We start from the raw sequence: 12,976 nt of genomic DNA on the forward strand, positions 1-12,976 counted from the left end.
TCTGCAAAGCTTTCCTAAAGTTATTGGTTTTTATGACATTTCAGAAAACCGCCTAAAAATATTGCAATTTGCCGCATTTATCTCACACAATTTCTTGGGTACAAAGGCAAGTCACCCCAAATAGGAACACCAGAGGCCTACTGAACAGTTTGATGCCCAATATGCATAGATATACCAAAGTCTGCGGTGTGTACTGACCCCATAATGAAAATAGCGCATAAGGATTTCTCGCCTGCCAACTCAGCTTTTGCACACAGAGCCCCCTGACAGCGTATTATGTGCAGTAACCCCCCCCCCCTAACTATACAAAGAGCCCCAGGAAACCATATATTTTTGGAAAGTACACATTCTGATGAATTCAAAATAGGCAAAGTTATTTTTGTACACCAAAGTTACACCTGGCAAAGCTACACTAAAAACAGATTAGGAACACTTATACAGGGATAAAATGCGATAAAACCACAAAAATTGTGCAAATCAGTGAAACAACAAAATAAGTCACATGACAGTGTAATTAGTGGTCAGAATATCTGATCCAATAGTCACGCTGTCAAAATAAACAGTTTTTGGGTAAAAGAAACTAAAAACAAAGTGGCAAAATGAAAAAGAAACAAAACAAAACAAAAAAAACCCAAAGTGTTTGCGTGTACATGTGTAAAAGTTTTGTTATAGTGTGTAAGTGTGTATATGAGTGTAAATAAGTGTATAAAAGTGTGAAAAATGAAAAAAAACTGCTAAAATGTGTGCTGTAAGTGTGTGTAAATGTATGTAAGTGTGTATAAATGTATGTAAGTGTGTATGTAAGTGTGTGTGTAAGTGTTTAAATGAAAAAAAAAAAAAAAGTTCTTACCTGTCCTGAAGACCCGATCGCCTCCTCTTCAGTGGGCCGGCCGGCAGGGGGGAAGGAGGAAGCAGGAGACGTGATGCGATCGCGTCTGCTGCTTCCTGGAGGGTCCTGCGAGCGAACGTCTTGCAGGACCCTCATGACAGCCCCCCTGGCACGTTGCCCAGGGGGGCTGTCATGGATAGAAGCTCTCTGCAGCGGCGGCACATGCCGCCGCTGCAGAGAGCTGCGCTTAAATGCCAAGGAAGTATGGGACACGTCGTTGGCATTTAAGCCCTTTTACTGCCACGACGTATGCCATACGTCGTTGGCAGTAAAAGAGTTAAAACACTAGTGCACTTGGTGTGTCTGATGCTGCCATTCCAACCATGGAAAATGGGGGTGTTTTGTAATGTGGGTGTGGTCAGAGGGGCGTGGTCAAAAATATTGCATCACTTAGCGCGGCATATACTTTTGTCCCTCTTTTTAATTTTTAAATGTTGGGAGGTATGGTGTGGTGCAGTGTTGGGTGTCAGTGTTGCCTACAGGGCGTAAGAAACTCACTGGGTTCAGTACAGATAGGTTGTCCCAAGTTGTGGAAAGATATATTTCTTAACTATTGATAATGTCTGCTTTATTTATCATTTATACTTGTCCAAAGCTGCTGTCACTGCCTGTGGCCCTAACCTTAATAACTATAAATGAAAAACATGGCTGTAATAATCTCTTATGTATTAAAAGGGATATTGGAGGCATTCTGTGATAAAGGTACAACGCTGCAGGCCTCGTATATTATAAGGGATAATGTACCCCCTACTGTAAATGATAAGGATATTAGCTGTCACTGAGGGGCTCTGTGACCATATAAAGGTACAAGGCTGCAGGCTGAGTTATACAGGGAACTCTGAGCATCACTCATGTATTATAAGGGATAATGTACCCCCCTACCTACTGTAAATGATAAGGATTTTAGAAGTCACTGAGGGGTTCTGTGCCCATATAAAGGCACAAGGCTGCAGGCTGAGTTATACAGGGAACTCTGAGTATCACTCATGTATTATAAGGGATAATGTACCCCCCTACTGTAAATGATAAGGATTTTAGAAGTCACTGAGGGGTTCTGTGCCCATATAAAGGCACAAGGCTGCAGGCTGAGTTATACAGGGAACTCTGAGCAGCACTCATGTATTATAAGGGATAATGTACCCCCTACTGTAAATGATAAGGATTTTAGAAGTCACTGAGGGGTTCTGTGCCCATATAAAGCACAAGGCTGCAGGCTGAGTTATACAAATGGCCCTCTCTCAAAACCATCCTAACCACAAAAAAAAAAACAGTATAAAATACAGGTACTATTTTATTATTACAGAGAAAAGGGAATCATTTAACCATGAAATAAACCCAATAGGGCTGTTCTGCCCCCAATAAGGGGTAATTATATCTTAGTTGGGATCAAGTACAGGTACGGTTTTATTATTACAGAGAAAAGGGAATCATTTAACCATGAAATAAACCCAATAGGGCTGTTCTGCCCCAATAAGGGGTAATTATATCTTAGTTGGGATCAAGTAGAGGTACTGTTTTATTATTACAGAGAAAAGGGAACTTATTTATTGTCTGGGCCCATTCTTTGCAGGAATCTGGGAACTCCAATAGTTAAATGATTGAGGAAAACAAAATTGCATAATGTGAAAAGAGGAGGGAAAAATGCCAAACTACAGTATTAAAAATATTTGATTATGCGCCTGACAGGCCCGGATTTGTGGAGAGGCCACAAAGGCCCGGGTCTAGGGCCGCAGAAGTTTAGGGGCGGCACGCCACCCCGCCGCCAGAAAAATGTTTCAATTTGGCTCCCATACGGAGCAGTCGGGACCTCTCCCCACTGCTCCGTATGGGAGTTTAAATGAGCGTTCACGCATGCGCACTGGGGAGAGGGCGCGTTCGCGCATGCGCACGGGGGGGGGGGGCGCGTTCGCGCATGCACAGAGGGGGACACCTACAGGGGCGGCCTCGGGGTGCCTCAGAAAGAAATCCGGCCCTGTCGCCTGATACACGTTGTACCAACTGGATTTGCCCAGAAACAGCCCAGTGTGTAATTACCCACAGGAGAGACTAGTGCTCTATTTGCTTTTACCAGGGGGTAATCTTAATTACTCTTAGCACCTACCACATTCCAGTAAAAAGATAAGGCTGGAGAAGTCTGGTGTCAAAATGGACCCCCTACTGTGCATGTTAACGTTACTTTCCAGGCACCACCTGCTGTCTAAAAACAGAATAACAGCCTAAAGCTGGCCATACACGTGGCGATCCGACGATGTTTCGTACGACCATCGGTCGCACGAAACATCGTCAGATCCGCCACACACCATTCAGGGCTGAATCGGCAGGTAAGGAGGTAGAAACAATAGGATTTCTACCTCCTTCTGCCGATTCAGCTCTGAAGGGAGAATTTTGGTCAGGCGCCTTCTATGGCGCCCGATCAAAATTTTCTAACCTGGCCGATCGACGAGCCGACCGATTTCAGCAGCTTCCTGCGACATCGGTCGGCTCGCTGACATACCATACACGCACCGATTATCGTACGAAACGAGGTTTCGTACGATAATATCGGTGCGTGTATGGCCACCTTAAGAAGGCTTTTTTTCCCCTGACACAGCAGGGAGATGGCACGAGATAACACAACAGGATAGCCTGTGTTATCTTGTAACTAGTTAAGTTTTGGGAAAACCTGCGCTTCATCTGTAGCTCCAGGGTTCCCTCAGTGGCCTGCCTCAATAGGCACAGCACACTTGTGTACATTGTGGCAAATTGACACAACTGCGGTAGGCACCTGTTAACCTGTGCTGTCACACCGGTGCTGCTTAAAAAGCTTTTTTTTCTTTCTTTTTTGTTGCTATATATTATAATACCATAAATTCTCCATAAGTAATTACTACAGCACATCTTACCTAGAGTGTGCACGTTAAAACTTTGTAAGTTTACTTACTTTTCTGTAGCTGTAACTAGCATCTGTCTCACATATCAGGATACCCAAACAAAACCACACAGTCTCATTAAGTAAAATGGTATTAATCATTACAAGTGGACCCTAATGTTTTCATGGCACCTGTTTGATTATATATATATATATATATATATATTTTTTTTTTTTTTGCAACAAAGTGTTTAGAACTGAACAAAGTAAATCTAAAATCCAAGGTTTCCTAGGGTGATCTTAACAAGCCTGCTTCAAAAATGGAAAGGGCAAGCAAAGGCCAGATCCATTGTGAAAAGTAAAATCCTTTCAATAGTTATAGCTGGCCAACAACAAAGGAATTTCTTGCAGCTTGATAATAGAGCAGAACCCATTCTAATAGCTTAAATCCCGTATGCAAGACAAAATGCAGGTTCCAATTACTAAACCCCTGCCAGAGCACTTTTGTATCTCTTCTGCGATCCTTTGCTTATGAAGCGTAATTGACTGTAAAGGTTAGGGACAAGTTGTTCACCAGGCACTTGGAAGCATACTCTTTTTATCTTGGCCTGCCGTGTTTTTATTCTTGATGTATATTTGTATGCATTTTAAAGAAAAATATGAAAAGTCATGTAATTAAAGCTATTCAGTATTTTGTCACTTTTTCTCAGTGCTCTGAATCCCTTTTTATGAATAGTAGATTCTAGATGTTTTTCAACTTGCCACCTTGATCAGGGCACTCCCCCATATAACAGGCCGTGTTGCTAAGATACTTCTGTGATTTATTCTACTTTGAAATCAGAATGAATGAATGGGGATTATGGCAGCAAAAAAAAATTACAATGGCACAAGACTGTCTGCAAGTTTAATTGGAAAGCCCTTTATTGAAACAGGAAGGCACTGGGGCAGAAATTACACAACACAATTATGTATTCAAGCTTTTACTAGACTAATACAAACCTTTTTTCTAGTTCCCCATCCTTATATTGGAGCTGGTGAAAAGTAGCCTAAACTGCAGTTTGGATTTATTTTTTAACAGGGGCAGGAGGAGGCTAAGCCCGATTGGCAATTACTGTAGTATTGGAATAGAAAGTCTGTTTTATTTCCTTGATACAGCTTAAAGTTAGTTTGTTTTTTTACCTAAAATCTCATCATATTTGCTTTGCTAAATATTCTTGGAACTGTTTTCCTATATCTATTACAATTTTAGGTGCTAAGTTAGGCCTTGACCAAAGGCCCTTCAAGTTTGTCTCTAACTGAAAAAGTGAAATACAGTGAAGTAAGCTCTTCCAGGAATTTTACTTCTGCAGACTGCAACATCTTACAAAAAGTTTTATGTAGTTAAACTTGAAAGAGATCGGAACATTAAAAATTCACGTGGGGCTTCGGGGAAAAACCTCATTAGCTAAGGTATTTGTCTCCAAAATAATATATCTGCCCCTTAGTGTGATCTGGCTGTGGAAACACTATAGTGGAAACATTAATGTACTCCAATTGTTTTCTTTTTTTTAGAATAATGATGCTAAAGGTGTTTAAAATCATAAATCCACCTTAAATATATTTAATCATACTTGAATACTGGTTTAATTATGACGATACATCAGCAGCAGTGTATGACAGGTTAATATTACTATTTGGTCATAAGTAATGACAATCGTATTGGTGAAAGATGTACATTTGCATGGATGGGTTTCAGGTGGTAGAATATACAGCATGTGATAGGTGCCATAAACAACCAGTATTGTAGTTCTATACATAATTGTATTAATATAGTTTAAAAAATGACTGCATAATTACGTAGTTTGCCTTGATTATTTTGTTTTAATCTGAGTGTCCAATAAAGTGTGGAACTATGATAGGTTGTTTTGTACATTGGGTCTGTGAATCAGATGAAAGTATACATTAAGGGGCATGTTGTGTAAAAAACGGCGAGAAAATTCGCCACACATCGCCAGGCTTCTCTGTGTAAAAACGGGGTAAAAACAGCTTTATTTTTTTATGTGTTTTTTCTTCCACCGGAACTTATAGAAAATAGAGGCGTAATATCCGGCGTTCAGACGGCGATCTTTTCCGTTAATTTTACACAGCTTTTTATTCCGTTTTTTCAGTGAATTAGTTTTACACAGCATAATAAATACGCCCCTAAATCTGTGTTAAATTATGCTTCATGAAATGTTAGAAGTCTCTACTAGAGGTATTCATAAATATACAGTGCCTTCCCAGACCCCCCATTTTGTGCAAAAAAACTGAACGACTTACTTGTAAGACCTTTCTTTAAGCTCCTTAAAGATAGAGGTTTTATGTTGTAATGAAGTTGTGCTTCAACAATTAATAATTGCAATATTGATCGCCTCACTGTAGTCCCAGGTTTTCCCAGTGTGAGCAAAATGCTGGACTTTTAGGTATTAAAGGGATACTGTCATGCTTTTTATGGTATACATTTTATTTCTAAATTACACTGTTTACGTAGCAAATAATTCACTCTATACTTTAGAATTTTGTTCATGAACCAACAAATTTATTTTTTCATAGTTGTAATATTGGTGTGTAGGCAGCCATCTCAGTGCATTGTGCCGGAATGCTACACATTAGAACTGCTTTCAGGTACCCTATTGTTTGTCCTACTCCCATGTAGAGAAGTCCCAAGACAGACTTTGATTTCTTACTAATGAGTGCTATTCTGATATCTACTGGGAACTGCTATTTTGCTGCCTTCCCATTGTTCTGCAGGTCGGCTGCTGGGGGTGGGGGGGTGAAATCACTCCAACTTGCAGCTCAGCAGTAAAGTGTGACTGAAGTTTATCAGAGTACAGCTCACCTGGGCAATGAGGAATATTGCTAGCCCATATTCTGTGAAATTCAAAATTAAATATAAAACAATCTGTTTGCATTTTTAAAAAATGGATTTCAATGCAGGATTCTGCGGGAGAAGCTCTGTTAACTGATGTGTTTTGAAAAAAACATGTTTTTCAATGACAGTATTCCTTTAAGGCATTTTGTGTTTCCTTCTCTAGTTCTGTATTTGGCAAACATCTAGACATTCACACTGGTGGGATTGACCTTGCTTTCCCTCATCATGAAAATGAAATTGCTCAGTGTGAGGCATATCACCAGAGCACACAGTGGGGAAACTATTTCCTTCATACTGGTAAGTACCACACACAGAAATACAGATTGCATTGCGTTGCATTGTGTAGTTTTGGCAATTACCCTTAAAATAATAACATTTCATTAGTCATAAATAATAATTTCAAGAAAAGTCAGACTAACTACTGACTACTGAATTCTATTAAAAACAAACTCCTAAATCGCTTTTTACAACAATGTAACAACAGTCTTCTTTCCTCCATCCAAGACTCCCATTCCCACAATGCATTGCATGGTTTATAACAAGTCTGGTAATTACGGCACATACAATGCTGGCAAGTAAGTATTGGCAATAACAAAAAGCTGTATTCTTTAGCTTTGCATCAGAAGAAGCAGCGCAGAGAATAGAAAATGACAGATAATAGAGACCTGCACCAGGACAGGCTTTGCAGACCTGAGGCTGAAGTGGATTTGGCGACCCACATTTCTGCCCCTAGCTGTCACAGTTAAGCCAGACCAAACCACTGTTATATTCCAGTCAACCTCTGCCCCTCAGATGGGGCTTATGCTGGAAGTGGTGGCGTGTAGACTGAAACTGACTTCACTAAGGGGAGGCGCATGCATGAGTGTTGATGCTGCAGGGGGTATGGAGATTGCGCACTGTAGTGGCGCTGGGTGCCCGGCTGGCTTAGGCTGGCCTAGGTAAAAAGAAATTGCTTTAATTCTTAGACCTGTAATTATAACTTTAAAGGATAAAGAGCAACTACAAATATCCGCTCCTTTAACGTCTTTGTATATTTTGCCTCAATTGGAAACTCTTGAAAACAATGATATACAAACTGCATCTTTTCAAAATAACTAACTTGATTATTTTACAAATGACAAATGATTAAATTTATATAATCATTTGTCATTTGTAAAATAATCAAATTGCTCTTCATTATCGCTTCCTCGGCAATCTGTCACTCTAATTGTAGGCTTTGTGTCGGTATCCGTTTTTTGTTTTTTTTAATTCTTTGCTAAGATTATTATAGAGCTAACTGACTGACTACAGATTTGAAGTCATTTTTCTTTATTTCTAGAATTCTAGATTCTTTCTAGATTCTAGATTCATTTTTTTGTTATAAATAGGAAAATGCTATATGGGATGTATTATATAGTAAAGGCAAGCAAGCTACAGTTTTTTAAGACAGGAGGACACATTTTTAGTAGAACCTTTAAAGTAGTTTAATGTAAGGCACATTTGTGCTAATATTAAACCCATGCCTGGCCATTACTCACCATTCATGCTTTCTGGCAAACTCTACACATGCTTTCACATGGTCCTTCCCTTTTAAGTGTCCTCCCATACAAGCCAATGTTATTTACAGCTGATGATGGTTGACCCTTACCTATAGTTTGTTTTTTTGGGTAAAAAATACATATAATATAAAAAACTCTCTGCTAAAAAAATCTCAAGCAGGTTAAAAGTTCCTATTTCTTTAGGAGAATGATCCCAAACCCACGATCTGGTGTAGGGGTAGGCAACATTGGAACAGGGAGCTCAATTATAGGAGGAATATTTTTTTGTTATTGGTTAGTAACTTACCTTAACAGAAATATTATTTGACCACTAGAGGGAGATCTGTCTTTTATAAACTGATCATTTAATGCATGTGTTTATTACCAATAAATATAGTAATAAAAAAAGGAGTAGTATAGCACTCAGCAGGGCTTTTTGAAAATAGCAAAAATGTTCTTCTTAAACTCCCGATTTGATCACTTTTGTGACCTTTCTCAATGGAAAAAACAAACAATTATGTTTATATATATATCGGATCCTTAGAAAGCACTCACGGCATAAAGATGACAATCCTATATGGATCGAAACGCATAGATATCATGTTTGAATAAAAAATTGACTTTATTCATCTTTATGCCGTGAGTGCTTTCTAAGGATCCAATATGAGTTTTAGAGGTTAGCACCAGGCTATTGCTTTTGGTTTTGGTGAGTGCCGATATTGAGAGGCTATATATATATATTATTATTAGCTTAGGCACACACTTCTTCAGCCAGATGCCTGGGTGCAAACAGAAGGTACGTACAAAAATATAGAAAAGGCTGATGCACACCAGGACTTTAAACAAAAAAATATATTTTTATTGAATTAATGTTTCAGTTTTCACCTGGGAACTTTATCAAACTTTGATTCAGCAAAAATATCTTTTTTTTTTTTGTTTGAAGTTCTGGTGTGCACCTGCCTTTTCTATATTTTTAATATCTATATAGATATGGATATAGTAGAATAGTTCCAGTGGTTTTGCTTTATTATTGTAACTATAAAGTTCCAACAGCAGTAGTACCAGTACCTAAATCCTTCACCCACTATGGGTTTGCAAGAGTTTTGGGGCAGCAGGCTGGGTGGATGGCTTTTTTGACATGATCAGATGCCTTTTCTCCGGTATCAGAGTGATGCTTGTAATTCACTGATGCTGTATAAAGCACAGACTGGCTGTTGCTGTATATTGAGGTGGAATCAGCAACCGCTTGAAATTGGGTGCGACAAAGTCACAGTTTATGTGACTAAAGGGTAGCATGAAGTGTGAGAGAGCAAGGAATTATGGCTGTCCTTAGATTTTGATCTGCGTCTCCTAGCATTTTCCGTAGGCTGTAAATTGCTGGCATGGATTTTGTGTTGCATTTAGACTAATGATTCTGGATGCATGTAATTTTCTTATTTTTCCCTCTTTTTCTTTCAGGACATTTACATTTGAAAGGGAATGAAGAAAAAATGTCAAAATCCCTGAGAAACTATGTGACAGTTAAGGTAGTTTGTTTTTCTGTTTTTTTTGATACGCCAGACTGGCAAAGTCATGTTGCAAGTTAATTGCAATTATTTGTCATTTAGTCATGCTGTAAAAGGCATGTATATTGATATATTTAGGTTTTTTCTGATGTGCTTACTTCCTCCCCACCTGTTGCTTTCTTGCACACACACCACTGCTGCCGAAACTTGCTCACTTACCTTCTCCCCCCCTGGTCTCTACCTCACTGCTCACTCCCTCATTGAGTTAGGGGACAGAGTGTAACTGAACGCAGGAAGAGCCTAGTACATACACCAGAATCAGCAACATATTAACAGGCACTGTGTTTAACATGCACTAGCATTCTGTTATCCCCTCAGTGTAGTTGAATAACACCTGCTGAGAACTTTGTGCTATGGCTCACACTGGGGGAACCTCTAATTAACTAGCTGCCCTCAACCCTGGGGTAAGCCTATCTGGAAATTATACACTGCAGTGTAAAAATACAAATAAGTGATCTATTATGCAGAATGCTTGGGACCTGGGGTTTTCTGGATAAGGGAACTTTCTGTAATTTAAATCACCGTTCCCTAAAGGAGACATATTGTGTAAAAAAAACTAGGATGTGCTAGTGCATTATACTCGTTTATATATAATAATATAGAAATAATGTGTTTTAAAAAGTAGTGTCTCTAGTTGATTTATTGAAAATTTCAGCTCATCTGTTCTGTTCCTTCTGCCTCCTTTCCCAGCCTGTACAGGGAATCCAGCAGCATTGTCTGATAGGAACAAATCAGCATCTATGATGATCTGATTGGAAACTGAAGCTTGTCTTTGCTTGTGTAACTGCAGGGCTGTGATTGGCTATCCGTTTTACCTCTGTGATTGGCTATCCCTCTCCCTCTGTTATTAGCTATTCTCCTGCTGTGTTTCTGGCAAGGACTTTTAGAAGAAAACATCCCTTATTTCAAACACAGAAAGTGATTGTAACAGGGCAATGGGAAGCTCCACTAAAGGGGCCATTTTTAAAGTTAGTGATCGTTTTTAAGCCAGAGTGAAACCAGCACCATATAGTATTCTCATTGCCTACAAGTTGGGGGGATTTCAGTTATTCGATATGATGAAAATCATTTAACCATGAAATAAACCCAATAGGATTTTTTTGCCTCCAATATGGATTCATGCAGCTTAGTTACCATCCAGTACAAGGAACAGTTTTATTTTTGCAAAGAAAAAGGAAATCATTTTTTAAAAAAAAAAATTTGATTTACTTGATTAAAATGGAGTCAATGGGAGATTGCCTTCCTGTAATTCAGAGCTTTCCAGATAATTGATCCCATACCTGTTTTACTTGGGAATTTACAGTTAGATCAAAGCTGTGCTTAAATACAAAAGTTGAATTATTCATAGTGCAAAGATTTTCAGCCAGCAGCTCATCTCCAGCATTACCTGACATCTGGTGGAAGTAGAATCCTAGTTTCGGTTATTCAAATAGACATTCTGCTGACAATTCCTAATGGAAAAATTTTCTGGCAGAGTAATAACAGGCTGCCACATCTGAGAGCAGATTCATTCAAATTTGTTTAAATGAATTCAAATGTGTTTTTTCTGTCTAGAATATTTTATACCCCTGTGTTTTATTGAACAATTACAGCACAGTCAAACCTAAACCTTACTTATACAGTCTAGAGATTTTCTTTCCATTGCACTCTTTTTTTGCATTTTTTCTCATCCTGTGGAATGCTTTTGCCAGCATTTAATGAGGTTTTATGTATTCTAGGGAGAATTGTGTTACATTTATAATATGGCACTTTTTTACTAATGCCAATGTATGGGTAGCCCAGCTGTGAGCATTTATGTTTTTCCACCCAGCAGCTTAAATTTATACGTGACTGTCTCAGAACATGTTTGTTTTCTTGATTTTTAAAGGCAATATATATATATTTATGTCCTGACTAGAACAATTTTCGGGAACAGTATCACAATATAATTTTAAAATTACCTATAGTCACAGGAGTGATAGAACTGAGCAGATAGGCTCCAGGAGACAGTTTTTGCATCAGTAACTCAAACTGTAACTCAATCTGTCCAGTGTCCACTCTGAAAAAAACACAGGGGTCATAACTGTTACACATTTATAATATTAACAGCATTAATGTAAAAGCTGGTAATATCATGACATCTAAAAAATATTTTCAATTATTATTGAATTCATTCATTCAATTGCACAAGTGCTCAGAAGAGTATGGGTACATGTCCCCTTTAAGGGCTATATGAGCCCCTTGAGTGTCTATAATAAGCACAAAACACAGCATGTTACCATTGCAATAGTTGCAATATTTCCCTGATTATAATGGAAAAGTCCTTCTAACCAATTTTAATTGTATTAAAAAAAAAAGTGTTAAATGTAAAAAAGAAAAAAAAGTATAAATCTTTGTAAAGGTTTTAACTTTTATAATGGGTATTTTAAATTATTAGCTTAATGTCTAGTTTACAAACAGCCACAACCTTCTCCACTACTATTTGTGCAGTCTCCAATCTTTTTTGTTGTGGTGGGGTACACATCCCCAGAGGCCTCTGTGACCAGCCATGTTTTATGGTTAATATCATTCCCCAGATAGGGTTGTCACCTGGCCACAATTTGACCAACCTAGTTGGTATAATCACCAGCTAAGGCCGGCACCAGTATTACAGATTTACCAGCAATGTACATTCCGTCACCCTCTTTGCTGCCGATCACCCTTTATAACTATGGGCCCACCTCTGTTCAGCCTATAACTCCCTCAGTCTGTCCATTTACCAACCCCATCCACCTTTTCCTCACGTCTTACGTCATAGCCCCGCCTCAAATGATGTGACACACCCCCACAACCCAAAGGCTGGTATTAGTTACAGAAAAAGGTGGCAACCCTACCCCCAGAGATTAGCTGCTACTTGTATTTGGCTTTTTATAGTTTTATAAACAATATAATATAATATACTAGTTTTATATGGTACACTGGCCCAGGAATCAATACAAATATTATTTGAATATGTAGTAATGCTTAAACTAATCTCCTAGGGGGAAAAAAAAGAAGTGTGTTTGTTCATTGTGTGAACTGAGGTTATAGGAGGCGCCATCATGTTAGAAGGCTCACCGGTGCTCCATTTTGTGTGTTGCCTAGGATATATCTGTGACACTTAACCATGAAATTGAAATTACAGTCACAGGAAATGAATGCAGTTCTAGTCCCTTGCTTGGGACAGCCAGTAAGCAGATTGGGGCTAGGTTGGTATTATTTATATTTTCATCACATACCACACCCTTGCCTATAGTAAGGTCAATTTCT

General features: G+C 38.7%; 1 protein-coding gene across 3 annotated transcripts in view; it reads left to right on the plus strand.

Moving 5' to 3' along the window:
- cars2 (cysteinyl-tRNA synthetase 2, mitochondrial) overlaps positions 1–12,976 on the plus strand; it is a 68,240-nt gene that overhangs the window by 50,030 nt on the left and 5,234 nt on the right. For all 3 annotated transcript variants that reach the window (XM_002933007.5, XM_012957888.3, XM_012957887.3), the window contains exons 8-9: positions 6,791–6,924; positions 9,603–9,670. In XM_002933007.5, the coding sequence (XP_002933053.1) occupies positions 6,791–6,924; positions 9,603–9,670 (202 nt within the window). The remainder of the gene's footprint in view (positions 1–6,790; positions 6,925–9,602; positions 9,671–12,976) is intronic.

Source organism: Xenopus tropicalis, chromosome 2, assembly GCF_000004195.4.
Source record: "Xenopus tropicalis strain Nigerian chromosome 2, UCB_Xtro_10.0, whole genome shotgun sequence".
NCBI lineage: Eukaryota > Metazoa > Chordata > Amphibia > Anura > Pipidae > Xenopus > Xenopus tropicalis.